General features: G+C 36.2%; 2 protein-coding genes across 9 annotated transcripts in view; one reads left to right on the forward strand and one right to left on the reverse strand.

Annotated features, from left to right (window-relative positions):
* The window catches only part of tay (tay bridge kinase), a 32157-nt gene extending 10985 nt beyond the window's left edge, over positions 1-21172 (reverse strand). For 6 of the 7 annotated variants that reach the window (XM_088040403.1, XM_088040399.1, XM_088040402.1 and 3 more), the window contains exons 1-5: positions 20731-21156; positions 14143-14256; positions 12925-13044; positions 12839-12874; positions 12726-12752 (exon numbers count right to left, since the gene is read on the reverse strand). In XM_088040403.1, coding sequence (XP_087896529.1) covers positions 12726-12752; positions 12839-12874; positions 12925-13044; positions 14143-14256; positions 20731-20973 — 540 coding nt within the window. In that variant the 5' untranslated portion in view covers positions 20974-21156. Of the gene's footprint in view, positions 1-12725; positions 12753-12838; positions 12875-12924; positions 13045-14142; positions 14257-20730 lie in introns of all 7 variants that reach the window. The other variant, XM_088040400.1, reaches the window with a different exon arrangement.
* Positions 21173-21856: 684 nt separating this feature from the next.
* Positions 21857-25065, forward strand: Vkor (Vitamin-K epoxide reductase). Of its 2 annotated transcripts, none has more exons than XM_088041339.1 (3): positions 21857-22100; positions 24618-24715; positions 24760-25065. In XM_088041339.1, exons 1-3 carry the CDS (start codon positions 21991-21993, stop codon positions 24972-24974), a joined length of 423 nt encoding a protein of 140 aa, XP_087897465.1. In that variant the 5' UTR covers positions 21857-21990; the 3' UTR covers positions 24975-25065. The 2 variants fall into 2 exon arrangements, with proteins under 2 accessions (XP_087897465.1, XP_087897464.1); XM_088041338.1 differs by having other exon boundaries at positions 21859-22160; positions 24760-25062.
* The last annotated feature ends 177 nt before the right edge of the window (positions 25066-25242 follow it).

Here is a 25242-nt window from a genome sequence, read left to right on the forward strand (position 1 = left end):
AAACATGGAGTAAAGTAAGTTTTGAGAAATAAACTGTGTTAGTTGTGGTTTAAAACCTGAAAATGAAAAACTTGGACACAAAATCGTAACTGAAACGTCATTGACGTAAGTAACATTATAAAAAAATTTTAAGATAGTTTTATTCACTATGAAAACAAAGCGGCAAAATAGTGCATGACAGGAATTCCAGAGCTACCTTTGATGCTAGAAACATTTATAAGCACCTTGTATATTTTTATTTTCGATGTATCAATAAAAATCCATGATTGCGGTTTCGATGTATGTATTTTATTTTACACTCTTGATTTTGGTGATTTTTCGTTTCGTTGGTTGTCAACGTATATTTTAGAATTTTGTTTATTCTTATTAATTTCGAATTTGTTTTTTTTTATAATTTATTTACTTATTTAAGGTTTTTATTTATTTTTGTTTTTCTCGTATTTGTTTATTATTTTGTTGCTTTATTAAGAATTTTATTTATTTCTGTTTTTCACAATAAACTATGCTATATTGAGTTTTTTATTTACTATTTTTCAAAATCGATGTTTTCTCCGATGTATTGGAGATTGATGTAATGTGCTCTTGTTGAAATTGAGTTCAATATCGATTTTTTTACTCGATGTTCCCAGGTTTAATCTAGAGCTCTTGTCAGTTAAAACATTTGGAACTCCACCAACAGATGGCACCGTTTTTTCAGTGACGTTCGTGCAAAAAAGTTGACCATGATTTTTCAGTCAAAATAAAGAGTTTAGCAGTTTTAAAATATTGGTGTGCCACTGAAAAACTCCATGAGCAACAAAGGCTAAACTGAGTCATACTAAATCTTGCACTTGACGTCGCGTATTTCTGTACAAACTAGTACTAGTCGATTGGAAAACGGAGCTTAAATAAATAGTCCAAACCCAAACACTCGTTCTGCGGGCAAAAAAAGTCACAAAGAGCCGAACATACGAAACAATAATACCGTCAATGAGATAGATGAAGAAAAACTTGAAATTTGGGAAAGAAAAACGCCACGAAAGATATTTGGGGGAGCCAAGGCACAGGACGGAAAATATAGAGTCATAGACCTGTTCAAAAAATCAAGAATCAGCCAGTAAATAAAAGCACACAAAATGTCTGGAAGAAGAAACTGATGAGAAAACAAGAGGTCGCCCAAAGAAAAAATGACTGGACGAGACAAAGAGACTTAAAGGTCGTGCCAGCTAGAATTGAAGTTGCATTTTTAAACCTCCAGCCACTGGCCACCCTGAACCGAAGAAGTTGAAAACGCACGTGACACCCTTCCCGTGTTTTCAGTGACGTTCGTGCGATAAAAGTGACCATAGTTTTCAGTCAAAGTGAAGAGTTTTGCATTTTTTAAATATTGGTGCATTACTGAAAAAGTCCAGACAAAAGAAGACTAAACTAAGTCGTACTAAATTTTGCACTTGACGTCGCGTCTTTCTGTCCAAACTTGTACTGGTCTATTAGAATACGGGACTTAAATAGTCCAAACCGTTTTCTGGTTAGAACGGACAATGTAAAAGTCTACGAAAATGCTCTTTTTTCTGTGTGCCGTTCAAAAAATAGTGAATGCATCAAACAAAAATGACTGACAGGTCCTTTTCTACGTGACAACGTAGAGAAGCAACATTAACAAGTAGCAGAAAAAAGAAGATAAATTGAAAACAGAATACTGAAGGGAAGTAGAGCAGCAGGATCACCAACACTCCTGCAGGCAAAAAAGCAACAAAAAATTAAACATACGAAACAATAATAAGGTCGGTCGGACACTCAAGAAGATAGATGAATAAAACCATAAAATTTGGAAAAGAAAAATGCTGCAAGAGAAATTTAGGGGAGTCAAAACACAGGACGAGAATTGGAGAAGAACAGAGTCCAAAAAATGTCTGGAAAAAGAAGAAAAGGTCTCCCAAAGAAAATATGTTTGAACGAGCCAAAGAGGGACTTAGCAAGTTCAGAAATCATCATGAGAAATTAGAGAAAAAGTTGCGATCGAAAGAAGAAATGGACGCAGATCATCTTCGACTGTTTATAAAGAAATTCAAAAATTCCGACGCGGCCACTAAACCGATTATTAATTGTTCCAACCAGCGTAATTGCGGTCACGATTCCAAGCCGAACTTTCGTCGTAACGATGTAATTATTTCGCGAAATTCCATCCCCGACAACTGATAATTTCGCGAATTAAAAATGCTAATTTCGTATTGTGCCGGCTTTTATGATGTTTTCGTAATTTTCGATAAACACCAGTTTGGCAGGCACAAATTGCCAGGTACGAATCGCACGTACCGGTGCATAATTCAGCTCCGTGGAGTGAAAGGCGCCCGTGACTCTATGGCGAAATTCAATGAGAATTATCGTTTTTTGTTATCGATTTGAAACATCGCTACTGGCAGAAATCAATTGAATTTTGACAGTTTGAATTAAGGAGATGACGGAGTGGTTACAAGCACTTTCGGACCGCAGTACGAAGAATGCGAGGTGCAAAAAAGTATTTTTCTGCCAATTAGGGAAATAGAACTAATTAAAGTAATTGAGCTTGATACAAACTAGCTTTTTTAGTTTTATGGTTATTGCCGGTTATAACAGTCAAGTTTTTCTGTTGAAATTTGCCAGTTTTGCAAGGTGATTCATCAGTGGAGAAAAATTGACTGAATATGTAGTTTTGCCTGTCGTGGCGGAGATAATAAACAAATTAGAATGAGTGATCCATCACGTAATATTGAAACGATGATTAGTGCATTTTGAGATTAAGCTCCGGGAAAATCCGGTGCTGTGATTGATTTTCCTACAATCGCGAACATTGTAACCCGTCAAGCTGTCGACATATTTGACAATATTTTGACTAATGAACACAAAACGTTGAATAAACGAGTAGAAATTTGTAAATAGAAATGACTGGTTAGAAAAAACAAATTAACAACCAATTAAATTCAGACAAATATACTTTACTACTAATGACCGCATATGATTAATTATAATTTCTTCATACTAGAATTAAAGGTAAAATAAACATGCAAATGGAATCTGATAATAACATATATTAATGTCCGACTGATAAATATTCATGGGTTTTTCTAGTCAACAAACATCCAATAAATTTTACAGAAAACGGCGCTGCTGAATAATAATTAGAGCCGGATGCATAAAACTTAAATAGATAATGGGGCAGCAAAAACCCGTCCCCGGCTAAAATATGCAGTGTATACTTATTTATGAGCTGGGTTAGAAATAGCTTATGACATATCGCGTGTTGTAAAACAACGACGCACGAGAGAAAAAAATTGGTATTTCGCCAAAAAACGGCGTCGTCGTGTTCCGGGGGGTGGGGGAAAAACCCACACCCTCCCGACAATAAAATCCGAAATTCACAATTTTCCAAACGTCGCTTTTATTACACATTCAAATCCAGCCGATTTATAGCCTCCACCGTAAAGTAGCCATAACACCATCGACATTTACGATCTATTAAATTATTTCAGTACCACTAAACCCTTCAATGTCCACCACACAGCACAGAAAAATTATAATCATCCTATGGGTGTCCAACAACCAACACCAAACCACCGAAAAGCGCACACACTTGACTTTGCAGGAGAGCGAACTGGGTCGTTCAGCAGGAATGCGATCGTAGTCTCTGCAGGAGACTTCGCCTCACACTGAGCGAGCACCATGTCCGCGACTGGGTTGGAAGGCGGCGGCGCCTGCGCCGCCAGTTTTCACCCGGACGAGAAGACATCCATTACAGTTTTTCAGGAAACGTAATTCGACTTCGACAATGCGACAAGTGAAAAGAGGAGGGAAAAAATGAAATTTCCATGAGAGTTTCCTGCTGGAAAAATCGACGTTTCGACACCAGATTGGGCGCTGTGACGACGGAGCGCGGCTATAAATAAAACCTCGCAGGACTTGTACGACAGGATGTTTTAACAAATCGCACGCGCGGGGAAAGAATGAACAAGGCCGCAAGTGTAATTCGGCGCGGATTTTTTTTCTTGTAAACGAGAATAAGAGGAAGAAAAAATATTGTAAACAAGGCCGAGATGAAGGACAAAGGAAAAACTGAAAATTTCACGCCGTGATCACATTCAAGCCACTTCCCGACATATGAAACCGAAAATACTCATTCTGTCAGTCGTTTCCATTAGCGAATCAGCGTCACAATTTGTTTAAACCTGACGCCTTCAATAGCACCGAGACTAATTTGCACAGTTAGATGATCACATTAGTGCCACTTACCATCGCGAAACCGCAAAAGTCAACAAAAAACGAGCAGTTTCTATGCAAATCGAGGAACAATGGTCAGTCAACAATAAACTTATGTATCTTTTTCTGTTTGAATTTCGGTGCACTATCATTAGTGCGTCGTAAAATGAACAAGTACAAAAACGTCCGTGTTTTAAAATAAATAGTTATCTTCGATAAACATTGAAATGTTTATTTGTGTAAATATGCGTTTCAAAATAGATAAACTTTGAGTAGTTTATGTACTAAAAATTCGCGTGAAATTGTTTTGTTTACTAGGCCAATAAAACGTGCATTCTTATCAAAAAGTGCAAAAGTGAAATGGCCGTCAGTCAATTATAGAGTATAATAAAAATTGTCTTTCAAGTAATTACGGAAAATTATAGCATTTCGATAAAACGACAGCTTATAATCGACCCCATAAATCACCGATATATTTCTACCTAGTAATCGACAAAAGCAACGACCGTGACAAGGCAATAAACTGAAGATAATTGCGTTAAATTAAATTCGACAATGAATGCTTCACAGATCATTAACAAAATGATTATAACCAATCCAATTGACATATTATCGTAGAAATCGACACGTTTAAACACGAAAATCCACTCGCAAAACATAGAAACCTACGCACCTGCTTCGACAGCTTGTCGATTTACCAACCAACCAGTGGCGGCGCACGTGTACTCAACCACAACAAAAAAAAAACAACAAACCATTGTATGTAAATGCAGTTCTTTTGTTGTAACAAATTACGTAACCCGGCCATTACACTATGCTTCGATAACAGGGGGTGGATTTAATTCGTCTTGGAAAGACCAGGGGGCGCCCTTAAATATTTAAAAGCTCTCTTTAATATGCAAACGAGGTCCGTTCGTACGCCCTCGCCTATCTCTGCCTTCCTATCAATTTTCAATTACGTCGGCCTTTTGTGTACGTTATAAATATTTTTCGCGCTTTTCAGAAATTCCACAGTGTTTACTTTTTTTTACGAGAGCCCGAAGCCGCTTCCGCTTGGATTTACGCAGAGCGCGTCGTAAATATCACGCGCGGTGCGGTAATGAACGACGCTCGTTATGCGTCTTTACGGCCCTGGGACTTATTCAATAAATGGACGCGGTCGGCTCGTAAAAACACCTTCGTCAACCCCCACGGCAGCGGCACTGGCGACGAAGAGGCTCAACACCTTTGAAAAGGGAAGTCAAAAGCAATGTTTAAGCAATCAAAAAATCGGTATAAAACTGTCTGTCTGCAAATCAAAGGTTTAATAGTGAGAAGATTTGGCACAGCCGGAAAGGCCATTATGTGTAATCAACTTGTCAATTAGACAACTAACCTATTTCATTTTATCACCAGAAAATCACCATTTGGTAACTGATGAACCATCTCAGATTTTGATGGAAATTTTCCAATTAAAAGGAAGTGGGAGCGTTTTGGAACACCTGTATAATACATAGTTTGATAACATGATTCTTTAATGTCTTTTCGATTAATTAATTAATTAGGAAATTTGACATTAAACGAAACATTTTTAGCATTCCACATCATTTAATTTTATGTAACGACAATTAAGCAGTTTTTGTTTATAATTAATCGTTTTTTTAATACTGTTGCGAAAATTTTATGATTAAGATATGTTATCCTTGCCCTGGCAGTGATATCTCTTTACTCTGTATAATTATGATTTTAAGTTCTTTTAGAGTAATTTAAGTGATAATTACATACTTGTCTTTATAAGTGCAAGTAATTAAAAATCCCTGAAATCCAAGCCCGGATTAAGAAAATTTGAAGCCCGGAGCTAAATCGTAAAAGGGGGCCCATCGATAAAATTATGCAAAGAAAGTCTTACGTACTTCATTTGTATTTTTTCAATTTCTATAGCAAATTTTTACGTGGCAAGGGACCTCTGGGAAAGTGAGCCCCCCCTGAGTCCGGACTTGATGAAATCGCAATGCATAATGGTAAAGTTATGCTTTCCAACCCTTCGACAAATAATTGATAAATATGAATAGTAAATTTTTATGTATTTTAAACGTAGGTCATTTTCTAATTGTACGTACAAGTGGTCAATAAATCAATAGACAATAATTTCTGTTTTCTTTCAAAATTATGTACTTTCTTAAATTTTATTAAGATATCTATTTTGGGCATAAATGAGTTTCTCCCGACCGGGAATAAAAATCGACTTATTTATTTATTTTTTTTAATACTCGTTTTTCAAAATATGCCTTAGGGATATTTTATTCCTTCTTACACTTTATTTCCTTTTTGTTTCTAAGACAACGTTTGTTCAAATAGCTTAATTCATTTAAATTTGAGCTTTGATGCTATCCTCTTTCAAGAAAACAAGATCGGGAGAAAATTTTTGTATTCATTTCAGGAATAAAAATTCCCTTACAATCTCGGGATTAATATGAAGGTTTATTCCCTTAATAAATACATAAATAACTATTTCAATTTTATAAAAAAAATAACAAAAAGATGTTTATATCGTTGAATAATTTTGTGTTGCCATTTCAGAATTAAGAAACATTCTATTAATATTCATTTCCCAAATTTTCCAATTTTAAATTTTACGACAGAAATGAAAAAAATTAAGACTTATCTATGTCCGACAAAAAAAATTAAAATGGACTTGACGAGTTAAGCCGATGAAATGTTTACAAGCTGAAGCCTAAGAATGACAAAATAGACTGCAGAAAAAAAATGTACTTATTGAATTTATTAAAAGTCAGAACAAAACACCCTGTATATATTTTCCAAAATTCGCAGAAACGTATTTTGAGAACAAGCGGAGAGTAGTATCTTCTCTTGTTGTCAAAATTATTTTTTTAGGGTGGTGAAAATCTGGAAAATTGATATATTTATGGAATGTCTTAACATAGACATTGAATAAAAATAAAGTAATATATTTATTACGTTTCATGCGCGTAAATTGTAATGAATCGGAATTAACAGTCAAAATAAAATTTAAGATTTATTGACCATGGGCAATAATAATTTGGCTATCAGCGCAGTCAAAAGTATCACCTATTGTTCTGACTACACGATGATGGTTTTTATTTATGATTTTATTAGCGTAGTAATCGGACTGACTGGGTTCTCACCAAAAAAGTGTCTTCTACAAATAAAGAGGGTTGAAGAGAGAAGCTGTTTAGGTGTTTGAAAGTTCAGCCAATCCATGACGAAAATTTTGACAATAAATTTTCACATTATTATTTTTACCATATGTATGTGAATAAATATTGTGCTAAAAGATTCAGATTTTAACATACAATATATGTTTCATATCAAATAGAAGTATTGATCAAATATCAAATCATCAAGTATCAAATACAAGTGGCAAATATTTTTAAAATAATGTAACCAATAATACAATTTTCATGAATAACTTGATACATTTCGTTAACTTTATTTAGCATGAAATTTGTAAACTCCTGACAGTGTGCTTAGAAAAAGATGTAAAATCTGGGAATAATATTCATCAGTGCTGAAGAAGTCGATAAATCTGAAAAGTAGGTAAAAAATCACAAATGATTACCTAATTAAATTATTAAATAAAAATTTGTTTTCAACTTGGAAATACCAAACAAATATTGCCTACACGTATTACAGAATCTGTTAAGTTTGATATTTATTCTGTTTATGAATACTTAGTTTGTTGAAGAAAATAGTTTAATTTGTTTGTACCATCCAATATAACACCAAGTGTTATAAAAAGGTTCCTCCAAAGCATAATAACAAATATTAAATAAAACAAAATCATTGCCAAATTTTGGTTGAATCCAAGTTTATCATTTTCATAGATACAGGGTGTCCGGAAAGTCGCGCACCACCGTAAAACTGTATCATCGGACAATGCCATAGATTACAGAAAAAATGTTAAAAAAAATCCATGTTTTCAATTTTTCGAGATATGACGGGTTGAAGAGGCAAAGTTTGATGCGAAAATTAACGATTTCTGAGCAATAATTTTACGTTCAAATAAATTTGTTACTTAAAGAACATTTTGCGCATAGGTATGGTGCAAAAAAATCGGAAAAATCTTGTAAGAAATGCCCGAAAACTCTTAACAAAATTTTTGAATCAACAATCTCGATCAGTGTGGCATCGTTCACGTGAAACCATAGTTCATGAGCCGACCTGACTAACGCCAACAATACAACAGCAACGTTACTATGGCTTTAAATACTGGAAATTTAAATTATAGGGGGGCACAGTTCTACAATGTTGCCATTTTCCTAATTTTCTTTTGCTTCTCCTGCGAAAACAGAGAGTCGGGAATTTTTTTTAACATTTTTTTTGGTACTGTGGGGGACCACCCAATTACCCCCTTTCAAGGTGGTGCGTCACTTTCCGGACACCAGTAATTCCCGCAAATCTTCTTAGAAAATTTTGATTAAAATTGTAGCAATTATTTCGTCCGTTATAATTTTTAATTGGTAATTTCGAATTTTCAAGTTTCAATTCAAAATGAAGAAATGAAAGTGGACGTTTCAAAGAACAAAGAACCCGGCAAAATGAATCGAACCATTTACAATAATTTTTATCCCTGCTCTCATTATCCTCCAATTCGAAAAAACCCCTTCGCCTTTTCAGGCTTAGTTTATGCGACAGCCCCCGTATGTGTACGCACGTTGGCTGCGTCGTGACTGAAAAGAAAGGGCAATTAGCCGTCCATTGACGTATGAATGGAGTCGTAAAATCCACGAGAATCTCAAATAAATTAGCAAGACGAGATGGTCGAGACGCGAGGGGGCAGCGAAAAACGCGATTTCTCGACTCGTTCTTGAGCATTTCTCGTTTTGCATAATGGGGATTGAGCGTGTTCCATTCGCGAACACGCCAGAAAACATTCACTTAAATGTATAATTCAGGCGTATTAATGCAAATCGGGAGCCCCCTCAAGACTATTTTGCATATCGATGCGGCGGCGGCTGAGTTGGGGCGGACTTTCATGCAAAAATACAGACGAAATGATTTTTTATTTCTGGGTAATAAAATTTTGTGTTTTTTCGGACTGGAAATTCACACGAGCGCGCTAAATGTCCGCCGCGTATTAATTATCATAAATATTTGTGTGAAAGTGTTAATTGTACATGTAGATAAATGCCAACGTTTTATTAACATGTGATAAACGGATATTTGTCGTTATTAGCATCTGATAAATTATTATCTGTTACGTAAACACTCGGCATAAATAGATTCCACACATTGTTCAAATCGTACGCCTCTCTCCCACGTTTTGTAACGCTAATTTGTCCATTCCCACCTACTTCCATGTTATATTAGTGTTTTCGGAGTCGCATCTAATTACACTTTATTCCGATAATCATCGGATTATCGATGCTGAAATGAACACAACACCTTTCCGTATTTTAAATCGTTATTTCGCAATTATTGGTTTATTTAATTTTCTAGTTGCGAGTGATCGGCCATGATTCATGCGCAATTGAGAAAGTCCGTCAGTGCTACCAACTTGGAGAAAAAAAATCCAAGGCCTTGTAGTGTTTTTCCAAAATTCCCCCATAAACAGGCGATAAAGCAAAGTTTTAATCTTTATTAGAACGACTCTCAACGGAAGGAATAAAAGACGAGTTTACGACCCCGTCGCTGATTTGCGAAATTAAGCGATATCGAATCTGGTAAGTCTGGGAAATAAGCGCGATTTCCGCCCCCTGCAGAACCTCTCTAAATTCCGGTCAGAACCATCACTCTCCACTCCTTGCATCACACAAAAGACGTTTATGTTCGACGATAAAAAATACGTCGTTTCGGGTCGCTTTTCGCCCCCTACAACCCCCGCGTTCGTTTCGTTTTTATGGTCTTCGTCGTCCTGAAAATTCAAGACGCGCCCTCCGATCAGTGTTGTTCGTGTAGTCGTTTAGGGTCGTCCTCGAAACGGTTCTCCCTCACATCCTCATTTCACATCCTTCTCGCGTCGTAAAAGTAAATTTCCAGCCACGTTTTCGTACCAATAAAATTTATTGGAATTACGTGGATATCGACTGAGCTGAACGTTTTAATGCCTTTCTTTTTTTCTCAGTTCTTCGTACTCTTTTTCTCTGCGGTCGTCTTCTCAGCAAAATCCACCACACATTGTAGCGAGAATTCGATTATAAGGCTCGGGTCGGCCATTCGCGACGAGACCAGTTTGCCCAAAATCGAAAGAACTCGGACAAGAGTCCCGAGGGAACGTGCGGGAATTAGAAATTCACACCTAATACGGCACGGAGGCGATCAAATTCGAATTTGGCTGCGGATGAAGACATCGCACAGAAACTGCACAGCGACAAAATTTCTAAATTATTTGCATCTAGTTGCCATTCTTTTTGTGCCGCTCGCATTGGACTGCGTTTGAACTAGTCCTGTCACTTTGGACTTCTGTCAATAGTGTCACTTGTCAAACGGCAAAATCGCCAAAACGGAAGAAATTTAAACAACAATATGCAAAATTAGGCCAAATCCCTCCAGCGCCTATCTAATAACACTGGTTTACAAATTTAAATTTTTTCTTATATTCTGAGATTAAATTATAATTTTCGGGGCCCACTGTGATCATAAAAAGCCATTGGGCATAATTTTATCACGTCTGGATTTTTTTGTTTTTTGTTTATGCGTAGGAAAGCATTCATTTCTGGGTAAAATTTTTGGCTAAATATTGAAAAATCCTTCTTCAAAAAATCGCAGTAGGCTGAGTTTGCAACTTACAGTAAGCGTAGTAGTCTTAAAAGATAACCATATGGTCTTCTATGATTGTTATTAAATTCAAAATTTTTCTTCAAAAATAAACGTATATACAGGGTGATTTTTTAAAAACGGCAGGCGTTGTAGAATTTTTATTTATGAACCGATTTCAAAAATTTAAAAAACAAATTAAATGGTTTTTAATTTCCTATAAACTGATGATTTTAAAATTTTTCTAAATGTCTTAGTATCTTTTGGGCGATACTCAACTTTCTTATTTTAAATTGGCATCCATATTTTTTTTTTCATAATATGGAATATATTTTTTTTTTGATTCAGAAATGTGTAATGTTCTACTGTTACAAAAAATATTAAAAAAAAAAATATCAAAAATGAAAAAATTTAGGCAATAAAAGTTAATAAAATCTAGGTGCGTGGTGTCAAATAACATAATATCGTTATTGTAATCTCAAAAAGCAGCAAATAACAGAAAGAACAAGTTTTCTTTCAACAAGATGGGGCTACACCTTACAATGCACAATGTATTTCTCGTAGGTGTCAATTGTGCAAAAAAAAACGGGATAGCGTTTCAACAGTATTTAAGTGATTAAATAAGTTAGTTGTTTTTTTTCGATTTGTAATTATTATTGTCTTTTGTTATTAATAATTTCAAAAAAAAAAAATGCCGATCCTTTGTTATTTGCTGCTTTTTGACATTACAATAACGGCATTCGTTTATTTGACACCATGGACCTAGATTTTATTAACCTTTATTGCCTATTTTTTTTTTCAATTTTGATAATTTTTTTAAAAATATTTTTGGTAAAAGTAGAACATATTACACATTTCTGAATCAAGAAAATTTATATCTTCCAAATTATGAAAAAAAAAATGGATTCCAATTTAAAATAAGAAAGTTGAGTATCGCCCAAAAGATAATAAGACATTTAGAAAAATTTAAAAATCATCTGTTATTCATCATAGTAAATTAAAAACCATATAATTTGTTTTTTAAATTTTTGAAATCGGTAAAAATTCTACAACGCCTGCCGTTTTAAAAAAATCACCCTGTATGAGTGGTCAATTAAGAGAGACACCCTGTATAAATAAAAAACCAGACGTGAATTTTTTTTGTGTTTTCAGTTTTGAATTCTGCTTAAAAAACTCATCTAGATTCAACCCTTTTCATTGTCGGATAAAAAATCTTGTAAACTATTGTATTTTTTTTTAAAGAATTTTCAGGTTATGTAACTAACGTTCCGACCATTATCTTCGTTAAGCGGAAAATCATAGGAGACTAGATGACACGGTGTGTCTTCTTCCAAAGTACAGCACTGGTCATTGCAGATATTGCATGAAATAATTAAAAAACGAAGAAGTTAGAAACCGGAAAATCAACGTCAAACTCGGAGCTGCATAAACACGACGTTGAGCTTTATGCGCCTTGTCATCCCGATAAATAAACGTTTCGTCCTCGCGTACAAATCCTTTCTCAAGACCGACGCCACGTTCCATCCTTCCGACGGACATTTCAACAGACGTTCCGGGTCGGATTATGAAAAATTCCCGACGCTAACTCCATCGGAACGTTTTTTGATATAAAAAAAAGTATCGGCGACGTGTACACAACAAGCGACAAAAAAAATTCATAAATATTTCATCATGGACTCCGGGTGCTCGCCATAAATCAATAGGTTTATTTATGTGCCCGAGGGAAGTTTCCTAGACGTCGGGACACTCTCTCTCTACCGAACGATGATTTTTGTCTAAATAGAAAGGAGACTCACCTTATCGTCTTCGCCTTCGCTATCACACTGCGAAAAGAGAAAAAGAAATCCATTAGTATAACAACCGGGGAAAAAATCGTGGGGGTAAAAAGGTCTCGGAAAAAGATACTTACGATATATCCTTTTCCTGAACTGCATCGACTGCTGGCCTGTAAATAAAGAAATTAGAAGGGGGTTTAGGGGGTGTTGGGGTACGTACGTCACTGAGGCGGTCCCTTGAACTGTCCGCGTCACGTGGCGCCACTGACGACCCAGTTAGACGTTCAGAAGCCCGTCCACTGTCGTCGCTGGTGGCCGGGTCTTGGGTCAGCGATAACCCCTAAAAAAAGAAGAGATTTTAACTTTTTAATACAAAGTCCTACAATTTATTACCAGCAGGTGTATAAAATCATAATAAAAATGTTCCGGTAGGAGCTACAAGTAGTGGCGCTAATTAACACTAATTACTCAATTACTGTACTGAACAAACATGAAACATACACAGACCGGAGAGATGGATGCATAATACAAAGAGTAAATTACACAGGTCTCAGGCACGCCCTCTTATTATTTTAATTTCCCTAATAACACTAATGGTATCTGTATTATTTAATGTTGACATGACACGAGAAAATAATAATATATCATGAGTATACTACACACAAGTCAATTAATTCTGTCATTAAACGACGATTTCCTTTTTTAGAAACCATTAAAACGAGGATGTTGTAAAAACCGCTGGGAGCGCAGATGCACGAATTAATAAGAGCCGAGATCTCGAATTTGCGGAAAACAATTGAATTGACACAATTTTACCGCGCGGGACGACAATGATCGTTTGTGTCACTAGAGCAAAAAATTGAATTTTCCGGATCAGTAAAAATTTTTTTCACGAATTTCATTACAAAGGCACCAAATGGTACGGTAAATTGGTACCTTAAAAAGAAACGCTCGTGGCTATAACTCGCCAAATGTCCTCCCTCCGTGCAGAAACCATTTGTTCGTTGAAAAAACAACAACCGAAGCAATTCGAGACTATTATTTCGCCATTAACGATGAAGACTCGAATTACTTACGCAATCGTGGCGGTAATACCACCGTTGATCAACTGGCGCTCTAATAAGACTTTTCTATTACGAAGAGGAAAAAAGTAGAACGAATTAATTAACCGATTACCATGATTAGAGTCATTAAAAAGTGTTTTATTGACTGGCAGCGATCTGGTAAAATTAAAGCCGCGCGTGCCATCGCCATACAACATTCTTTCCCCTTTTCTCCCGGTCGTTTCGCAGGGAGATTTGTACCGGATTGAGCTCCGCACTGACATCTGTCGGAAATTCGGAGCGACGCTAAGTAACTGAAGACGAGCCGCTACTTGTCGCCGGGATTTTCTCCATTCGCAGGATTATCGACGAGAACCGGAAAAGGAAATACTTACGTGGTTGTTGTGTGCCGAGATGTGATGGGTTATGTGCGTCTTGGTCTCAAGTCTTGGCCTTTCGATGTCTGCCAGGCGCTTTATATTCTCTTTACTGCTTATCTTCAGTACGAACTGCAACAAGACATGGCGTTACTGACAATATTCAATTTCATCGTTTTCAATCATTGTCGGCTCAATATGAATGAACGCAAAATTGGCGGAGGCGCCGGTCTCTGCTCCGAAACAGTCAGCTGTGTTTGTGCGCGGTCAATAGCCCTGCAAAGGTACCGCTTCTGTTGGTACCACGTCGACCAAGGTCAGTCAGACTACTCTCGACGGAGCCGGATTCCTGCCGTGTTTCTACTAAGGTACACGGCCTATAAAACCGGCCCATTGCACCGTCGCGAATATGTAACGTAGTACTCGCACGATGGTACCGGATGGGTGAAACGTCACTCCGGAAATGCGGAAAATCCAGCAGGGAAGAGGAAGCAAACCCGCGGAAAACGATAACGAAACGAGCGCACAGTTCGGCGAAAGAGTATTTTATTCGAAAAAAATTGCTCATGAAAACGAAAAGCAACAATGGATTCTAGGACACCTATTTTTTTCAATTTTAGATCATCATAGGTTGAATCACTTTAATTTTGAAAAATTATGAAAATTTATGTAGGGTAAAACTACCAATAATCGGCACCATTAGCAGATTTCTCAACTTCAAAACGCTGTATAAAATTGAATTTTTGTTCTATGTCTTTGTGATTGTTGTCATTTTCCTTAGAAAAACTTTAAGTTGTTGTTAAAACAGTTGTAAACCTCCAGATAATGTTACAAATTCGTAAATTTCCAAATTTCACAAGACACAGCATTAAGCTAATTATGAGCACCTTTTTTGCCGAATAATAGTGGGCACCATTTCAAAACACTCTAGAGGACTACCAAAATTGCAAAATTGTAAATTGGTATAATAGTTTTTATTCTAACAAAAATTATTTATTGTTAAAGTCTTTTGTCCTAGTTTTTTCTTTTTGGCTCAGAATAGCACATTTGCATCCTGCTTCTATTCTTTGTCTTTTTCGACTCTTAAACAATTTTCTTTTTCGCTTTCTTTTCCAAATGGATTTTTCTATATTCTGTGGTAGTAACCTCACTTTGGTATGAAATATGAAGACATTACTGAGGAGAAATGGATTTTGACAAGATGTTACTTATCTTTTTACCATTTTTTTTCGACAAATACACTTCACCATTTCAAATTAGATACAAACAGTGTTAAATAAATGCTAAATGTTAATTTTTATTTGGTAATTTTATCATAAGTAGGCACTGTCCATTGTTAATTTTGTGGTGTGTCAAAATGTAAAAGAACACATGGAAAAACAAAATAAATTTTGCAAGTGATTTTGTAAACAAAAATTAACTAAAAGAAAACTAAAAACTTCAAAACAAATCGAAAAATATCGTCACGGCTATAAAATTTGAGGAAAATACAACTTTTAAGCCGTCAATTGACTCTACTAAATTAAAATGGTAGACCAAAAGACCCAATTTTAGAAATTGTTATTAAGGCGGAGCAAAAAATTTAGACACCCTTTGTTTAAATTCGGAATGTTTTTATAATTCCAATACATCGGCTACAAAACTTGGAAAAGTTCCTAGCTATGAGTTATGTACTAATTAAATTACAGAAATCTAGATCGGAAGATACAGACTTCAGAAATTTTATTTAAAAAACGAAGCAAAATTCACCATTAAATTCGGTAATTTGATTGCTTCAGCATAAACTTTAGAAAAACTACTACTTTTGAGCCGTGTATTAATTCAACCAAATTGCAAAATTGTAAAGCAAAAAACCCAATATTTGGAAATTTTAATTTTCAAGAGGAAGCAAAATGTTCTGACATTCACCACTAAAATTCATAATTTTAGTAATTTTTTTGTTACAGCTATGAAAATCGGGCAATTTTCTACTTTTCACTCGTATATTAACTTTATTAAACTGGTAATTTTTTGAAAAAAATGCGCACATTCTAGAAATTTTAACTATGTACAATACCCAGCAAAATTAACGCAAAATCGGCCTATTAATTTTAAAAATGGCTTTAAAAAAATTATTGACGATTCACACCAACTTACCTTTAATTTAAATTTGCATATTAAACTTTTGCAATGCATTCAGAACTAAACAGTTTCATTAACTGATTTAACACAAATGCGATAAAAAATTGTTAAGTAAGAAGTCAGAAATTGCTGAATACTTATCAGTATTCGAAGAAGTAAAACACTCTGTCAAGGCCAACTGTAAAATTCGAGGTAAAAATCACAGCGATTCCCACTTTTGTTTTTTCCAACTAACAACAAGTGTTGTTAATTTTGTGGAAAAAAATTGATATTAAATTGTCAAAATTGGTTTAAAATGCATGTTCATATAAGAGCCCAGTTCATTTAACAAAATCTATATACAATCTTTAAAAAAAAATAAATTTTAAAAAGTTTGCCTTAATTTTGCGGCGCAGTGTAGTTATAATATTTTGCCAGCTACGTTGTTGGAATTTTTTACTCAGTTGTCTTGGTTTTAGAGTTGTATGACATAAATGCTTTTCTCAGCAAATATTCTGTTGTCGATTATAAAATTTTAACCATATAAACCATCAAAAAAATAAAAAAAAATCAATTATTGAAACATAAATTTTCAAAATGTAAGTAATTCCACTTACGATGATTTAAAATTTGACTTCTTTTGAAAAAAGGGGTGTTCTGTTGGTTTTCGTTTTCATGAGCAATTTTCTTCGAATAAAATTCTCTTCCGACGAACCTTGAGCGCCGAACCAAAAAATTAAGAACGTAAATAAAAGAGTTTCGCTTCAGATTTTTTCCAAATTTAAATGCCTCCAAGAGTGATTTAGACTTAAGAGCTTAATCAATAATGGAACGAGATTTGAAAGCGAACTTATCTTTACAACGAGTTTTTGTTTGAGGATTAAAGTCTTAAACTTTAACGACTTAATCTTGATACAGTATTCACATTAATCTAATTCGACTTATTTCGATACTAACAAAAAGACACTCGTGTCATAAATAGTCATTTAATAAATCTTTGTTTAATCTTGTTGATGTCATTTCACTGTTATAAATTACGCAGAGTTAGTTTTCCGCAAATCCCCCGAAAGTCTGTTTGCTTTTTAGAAAATAGTTACTTATGCATCCAGGGAGGAAAGCGGGGTTTTCCCGCCCAATACCACCGTAATTATCTCGTAATTGATGGATCGTGGCGATAAACAATCAGAGTTTGGTAAACACGGCTCACAAATCAAATATTTTGATTGAACATCGCCGTGTTCCACTTCTCATTCATCGCGCTCATGATTTTATCAAGTGATAAGAGCTTTTTTTTTAGTACGGCTCTGTTTTTCTTTATTGTCGGCGATTACGTTGTCAAGCACCCATTTCAATAAATCACACGGTATTTCGATACGTATCGATTGGGATCGCGTTTAATTGAATGTTTCACAGGAATATTTAACTACGCCTGGGGCAATTTAGATAGACTGATATTAACATAGATAAAAGTGTAGGTAATTACGGTGTTTATTTCATTAATCAGAATACGCGGTTGCGGTTTTGCCACGTTCGGTGGCTGGATAATGAGATTGCGTGTAATTTCACTGTTTTTTCGTAGTTATGAGTTATCGAAACTCGAGAGCCGATAAGAATGTCAACAAGTTTCGAGTTGGATTTTTGTAGTTTTTCGGGCGTGCATTCAGCGAGCGAGTGATTGTTCAAGTCGTTGACTTTTTCGAGTGTTTTTGCGATGATATCAGCCGCAAATCTTAATCGATAGACGTTTGTTTACGTTTTTTGTCAAGTTGAGTTGCGGCAGCGCAACTCCAAATTGCGTCAACTAGACCGCGACTTTCTTTCCGGGGATGGAAAGATCGCGTGCTGCGCTCCTGCAGTAGTCGACTCGCGGCAAGTCCTCATCATCATCACTAAACCAGCCACTACCACAAGAAGAAGAGTGAAAGGCTGTCGAGAGTTCAATGCCCAGGGGCTCGCACCGGTGCGGTGCCGCGACTACCGTGTCCATTGTCTGAATGTTATGTATTGGTTTTCTTATCTTGTATCTTTTTAACTTTCGTGCCACCAGAAATTTTCGTTGGAAAACGGAGAAAAGCGCTCGCGTGCGCTTGTCCGGTTATTAATAACTTGATTCTATTTGTGTCGTAGGATTACGTTATTTGTAATATTTACGATGTTTAAAAGGCCACGGAAACCGTGTAAACATTTGGACGATGATTTAATGATTGATTTAGTGTTGTTGACACCTGGTGTTCCGCAAGGAGCTGTCCTCGGTCCAGTTTTATTGTTCGCGTTTGTTTACGTTGCAACACGTGGATGGGCGATTATCAAAAAGTGCGATTTTCCACGCCATCACCCACGCTGATTAACAAACCAAAACAGGCAGAAATCGTGTGGGAAATAATCAATTAACGATCAAAAGGCGCGAGTTTTCCCGTTGGTAACACTTAAACTGTCATTTGATTATGAATATGAGAGGAAAAACCGCCACGAAACAGTAAACAAGAGAGTCTGCCGACGTCTGGATGTCTCCCTTTCCACCCCTGTCATAACACAACATAAACAGCACTTCAACACCCCATCCGGCGTCCTACATACGGGAAAGAAATCGATTAATGTCAACGAAAATTGAAACACACGGTATATAGCCAAACTGTTTTATTATCCTCTTAATTCCAGTGCAGTGGCTCTCTTTTGTGCCCACCATAAAAGTATTATCTGTCTATACAATTACTCACAGTACTTTCCCTGACCACAACAATATATTTTTATAGCCAACCCCCGAGCCACAAATAACTACCATGTTTTCCAATAGCAGGTATAATCCAACTGTGCTACTAGAGAATTTCGTTTTATTGCACTCCTGTTGGCAGTGCAACCGTTATTATGATGTGAGGACACAAATCAGAGTCTATAATTGTAACAATGCCGGAGAAATAAAACCTTTTGGGAAAATAATGAGATTTCGTGTCTATTAAAGTCGACGGCGGCGGTAAAACGATCGCTGAAATGCACGAATTTTAACAAAGGAGTCGAGAATTGATTGGATTAATAAGCCCAAGCTACCTTAAAACAAAGGAAACATTCATGTACCACCCTCTAGCCCACTCCAATTACAATTTTTCAGCGCGCTTTTCTGAATTTAGTGGCGCCTTTATAACAATGTCACGTTTTTATTGCATAATTCAGTCTGTCAGCAGAAATGTTAATCTCCATTGTATGTATATCAACTTGGCATAAAAACTACATTGAATCACGTCGATAAAATTAAAATGACAAAACTAAACAACTTGACTCGATAATCGTGTAAACACTGTCGATAAAACACTCGAAAAGAACGCAATCGGTTTTGTTTTCTTACAATTTGTTGCACTTAAAACCATAAATACCGCATGATCGGATAAAAAAGACGACGCACAGCCTTTGGAATTACAAATGGGTTGGTAGCTCTGTCTGTTGACGTTTGTTGATCGATAACAGCGTCACCAACATGAGGAATGCAAGAAACATTCTAAATTTCAAAGTTTTGATACCGCCAAGTTGCCATACTGAGCCAGAAAAATCACTAAAATAGCAAAAAGGTAAGATTTTAAGAGTCTTTAGTTTATTTTGTTTTGTGTGATTTAATTAGCTTAGAAAGGTATCCAATAAACACCCACTTTTGCACACCTAGCCAATAAATGAAAAGGTACGATCTAGTTGGTTGTTTCCGTGCGTTTTTTGTTATAAAAACGACTTTGATAAAGACACCGGCAGCCAATGAACGAATTCTTTTTTAGGTGTTAATCCGATTTCAATCACTTTCTCCATTTTGGTATGAGGAAAGGGTGGAGCTGTAAATAAAAGTTTCTAAAATTTGTTCCTTTTGCTCTAGAAGATTATTTTTGACTTCTCTTTGCAAATATTTCAACATTTTGGAGCTCAATTCAAGGAAAGTCCGTGCGACATTTTCCAGATCGCTCACCTGTTCATTAAAATAATAGGGCAACCATAAAAGTTGGAATTTTTAAGACCACCTTCATCACGTTGCTGTCACTATAAAATTTTGACATAAACAAAAGCGAAAACTAGGAATTTTGACGTTTCAAAAAATTACTTAATTCAGGGAAATTTCGTGCGGTATTTTCCAGAACGGCTCGCCTGTTCAGAACTTAATTAACGGGAATATTAAGACAGCCCTAAAATGAGTGTGATTGACATTTACCAAAATACGAATTTAATATCATCACGTTGGTATCATCATAAAAATTTGACATAAACAAAAACAAGAGTGAGCTTTGAATGAGTGTCATTTGTCATTTGTGTTTTGAATGGGGTGGTGCGTTTTCTCTTTGGGACTGCAGTCGCCCTGGCAGCCCCCGTGAAATTAGAGAGATTAAATTTAGTGTCTTTTTGGCAAGACTGCGTTTTTTAGGGTGGTACGACATGTTGGGCCGACCGTCTATTGTCCCTCAGAGCCTTTGTTTCGCGAAGCTTTTCTGCTTCCTTTTGGTTTTAGGGTAAAATCGGAAGCCCCCCGTTACTCACTTCAAGATCCTCGTAGGACCGAAACTGTAATATGGAGAACCCCTCGACGATGTCCTCCTCAACGAGGGCCTCCTTGTTCTTCTTCCTCCTGTTATGTGGCCTTTGGGGCTTCTCCCTGACGACGTTCTCGTCGTCGTCTCCACTGTCTGGTCCATCGCGACGGTCACCCTTACCCTCCCTTTGGGCCTGCATGCGCTGGGCGCGTCTTCTGCGTCTGTTTCGCTGCTTCACCTCCACATCCATGACTCAGACATTGCAGCCGTTGCGACGGTGGCGGCGGCGATTCGCCGACATAGCGACCATTCACTACCACCTGGAGCTATGGCGGACTCGGCACCCCGTCCTCCGCGCCTTATCCCATCACCGGAGGGCCCCAAGGCACATCGCACGCCCTCACCAACAACACTCACAAACAACACCATACACCGGATTTAATGCACGGACCGCTAATTTTACTATTAACAATATTTACAACGGACACGACACGGCCAGTCAATACAATGTAAAATGTCGCGACGCACGGGCGGCCCCTCGTGGACGAAAAGCCAACTAGTAACAAACCACCAACGTGAGGATCCAAATATCCCTAGAAATAAAACTGAGGATGACTAGAGCCAGCGTGCCACTATGCTGCGGGGCACTTTTCCTGAAACAGCTCCGAAATATTCCATTCTATTCATGCCATTCCAAAGAGAAATTATTCCTATTTTGTGAACTGGAAGTTTGAGGCTGAAGATCGCAAAACTAAACCAGAGTGACTCGCTGCCCCTAAACAATAGCCCTTTGTCCGCGCTCGAGGGTTGTTTTCCCCTAATATTTCAAACAAAGCTCTCCAATCCCTTCAACCCCCTGCGACGCTCATTACAGTTTACGTCAGTCATTATCTACTTATTGACACTAATTAAATAGACAATAGACATCGATTTGCAGTTAAAGTGATAGTTTATGCAAGACAAAGCTCATTACTCCACACTGCGGAACTCATTCAAACTCTAATTAAACTCTTGGGGATTTTTTCTCTAGTCAGTATGACCATCCGCGATGCCGTTGACCCTTTCAACCCTTTTTAAGTCCGATAAATATGAAAACTATGCCGTCATTGTGGCAACCCTGATCTCTCCAATCAGCTGTGACCACCTTAAACTGATTAAAATTGAAGCAGGCGCAATTCTTTACACGTCATTTTAGTTGTGTTGGTGAGCCTGTTTTAATTTTGTTTAGAACATCATCTGGCAGCTGAAGTTTCAACTATTATAAGTTATGGTTTCCTTGGGGCTTTTGAATTATTCAATAACTTTTTGCTGTTTGATTGGATTGGGTTTATCGATTTATGCCTATGTTGTGGAACTACAGGCTGAGAAAGATAACAAGTATGTGGCAATGTGCGACATTAGTGAACATATGAGCTGTACGAAAGCTTTTACTTCTGAGTAAGTTTATTGTGGTGTCATTCGGTTACCTGTATGCAAGTCATAAATTTGCAATGCAAAAAATGTGGTAGAGTAGAAATCTGTTATATCGATGTTGAGACGGAGCGACATAGAGGGAGCCACATGTTTGATTGAAATTTTGAATTAATAGAATTCTGTTTTTTCCCGTCTGAAAAGGATCTCTATTACTGGGTGTTCATTTGAATTTGTTGTCTAACCAGGTTTGACTGAAATTGGCGTTCGTCTTTTCGTTACTATAATTTTAAGATTAGGAACTCCAAACTTGAGAAATCCTGCAAGTCCACTAAACATTCTTGTTTCTAGTTTCTTATTAAATCTTTTTTTTAGACTCTTTATTGCATAAGTGTGGATTTTACAGTTGAAAAGAAAAGAATTCTCAGCCTACTATAGTTGATTTAGGTTGCAAATGTTCACCCAAGGTCACAAATTTCAAACTTTCCATCATGTAAAACGTTCCTGTTGCAAATGTTGCAATGGCGGTATTATGTGAATTGAAAAAAAATCGTGTAAATTCTGCTAAAGTAATGTGTTAGAATTTAAATTGTTTATTATAATTTGTTGTAAAATTTCAGTTTACTTAGAACATATTAATTTAAGTGTTTGCCCTAATTTATTTACGTAAAATTAATGCACAGCAATTTTCATGTCAAAATTGACAAATTTCAAATTCTGGGTGGACAATGGTACCAAGCTTGTCACCTTAAAATTTCCAAAGCTTATTCATCAAAATTCCAACTTTAAATAAAAAAATAACTGTCAAAGTAGACACTTGCAATCTAAACCGACTGTACCTACGTAAAATTGATGCACAACTATTTTTATGTCAAAAGTGACAAATGTCAAATACTGTAGAGTTAATGATGCCAAACTTGTCAAATTTCCAAAGTTAAGTTACTCAAGATTCCAACCTTAAATAGCGTTTACAACTCTAGGGAAATTTCTCTAGTCTCTGGGAATTTTAAAGGCATCTAGGGACGTAGGGATTTTTTTTTTATTTTAAGGAAAAATTTGTAATTTATACTGAACCTAATTACAGAGATATTTTTTAGAACATTTTTTATCGCACAAATACAAAACGAATTAAAATTGAGATTTATTATTTTAAATGGTAAAAAAAGTAGTTTAAATTTGGTGCAAGATCAGGACAGCCAAACTAAATAGCAATGTATCCAACAGAGAACAACCGAAAACTCCTAACAACGATATTGTGTGTTGATTTAAGAATTAAATAAATTCTTCTACAAAATTTGTTTATTTTATGCACTAAAACTTTTGTATCCCGAAACAAAAACTTTAATATGTGGAAAAATAACGAAATTTAGGGAAAAATTGTGTCCGGTTTAGGGAAATAGGTATACAAAACGAAAGTTGGCAACATTGACTTTAAATAACAAAATAGTCGTGACAGTAGACACTTGTTCTCTAAGCCGACTGTACGTAAAATTGATGCACAGCAATTTTTATGTCAAAATCAACAAATGTCAAATTCTGGGGGGTCAATGATGCCACCATTGAACTTAAAATTTCCCAAGCTAATTCTTCAAAATTCCAACCTTAATAAAGAAACAATAGTCAAAATGAGCACTTGCCACCTAAACCAACTGCAAACAACAATTTAAAATAAATAAATTGTAAACTTTTTTTTTAAATATCTAAGATTTTACAAAATTTAGTTTAAGACCTCATTAATATCGGTCCACTCATTAAAAAGTGAAGTTGGCAGCAGTTGGCAACAAAATTAAAAATTGAAGTTGGTTGCAGTTGGCAACAATTGTCCCATCATTTTCTCTCTAAAAAATTGCAAGGCTGATTTACACTCAAGAATTTTCAAAAATTTGTGCAGGGGAATGGACTGATGGCAATATGCATGGGCTCTAGTTTAGAACTTATTTCTAAAAAAATTCAATGTCGTAAGGAAAAAATTATCATTTTAAAGGCTATTTTTACTTTAGAGTATTTTTTGTAGGCGCTAAATTTAAAATGCCCCTCTGTGATTGGTCGCTCAGCAGAGCGGAATGTCAAACCAGAGCTGTCACATTTGTCAGATTGTCATTAAATTGTATTATAACTTAACCGTTTCAAATCCTGCTGATGTCTAAAATTGTAAATTGTTAAATTGTCTGCAGGAAAAATAAAATATCAATAATGAAAAGCTGAAGTGAGCTTTGGAATTTTGACACGCGCCAGTAGTGACACTGCCAGTTCTAAAAAATCAGATTCCAAAGCCTCCTTCGCTGTCATCTTCAAGTAAACAGTTAGAAATATCTTTGTCTGACATCATCAATACCAGTGTCACCGAGGAAAAACTCAATTATTCACCGCCTTCCCTGACCTGAAAAGATAATGAGTGAATAATTGATACCAAATATAGTAAAACGCTTGAAAGCAAGCAAAAGGACTTCCATGAATTACGATCAATGTCTGTTTATTTTTTAGATATGGAAAAGGCTTCGGTCTAATTCCCAAAGGATCGCTCCTCCACGTCCCGAACAGTCTACTCGGAATTTTATTCTACAGCTTATCAGCGACTTTAGGTGACTTTTCTTGCGAAATTTCAGTAAAACACGTTTAGTTTCAGCCCTTTCAAATTCCGCCATCATGACGCGATTGTCGTATTGGGCCGTGATTTTGTCGAATTTCTCGTCGCTCTACTTCGCCTACATCCTCTACTTCAAACTGTACGACTTGTGCGTGGTTTGCGTTTCCACTTACATCGTCAATATTCTGTGCTTGATCTTCACTCATTTGAAATTACGTCAAGTGCTGACCGACGCCGAGAAAAAGACAAATTGAGTTTACACTCGCAAGAGGGAGCCATCTGACTGAGCCAAACCAAAGAACATTGTTATGTAATTATTTTTGATGTTCATATAACAATTAAAATTTCAAAAAAACTCGTTTCTTCTGTTTCCTAACTCAGTAGCTCGTTGATTATGTAGGAATTAGCGGTTGTATAATGCGCTCCGGTTATGTTTTCCTTCAATAACACTTGCCGTGTACTCAACCCACGCAGGATTGACGCAATCGTTGAAGAATTCTGATAAAGGCGGACTCGACTTAT

Source organism: Gnatocerus cornutus, chromosome 7 (genome assembly GCF_029298725.1).
Source record: "Gnatocerus cornutus isolate USDA-ARS CGAHR chromosome 7, icGnaCorn1.1, whole genome shotgun sequence".
In the NCBI taxonomy this organism is placed as follows: domain Eukaryota; kingdom Metazoa; phylum Arthropoda; class Insecta; order Coleoptera; family Tenebrionidae; genus Gnatocerus; species Gnatocerus cornutus.

Coding starts and splice junctions, on each gene's coding strand:
- Vkor (XM_088041338.1), top strand. CDS start 21,991: ATGGTTTCCTTGGGGCTTTTGAATTATTCAATAACTTTTTGCTGTTTG. Junction 22,161..24,617: donor ACGAAAGCTTTTACTTCTGA/GTAAGTTTATTG, acceptor TTTATTTTTTAG/ATATGGAAAAGGCTTCGGTC. Junction 24,716..24,759: donor CAGCTTATCAGCGACTTTAG/GTGACTTTTCTT, acceptor GTTTAGTTTCAG/CCCTTTCAAATTCCGCCATC.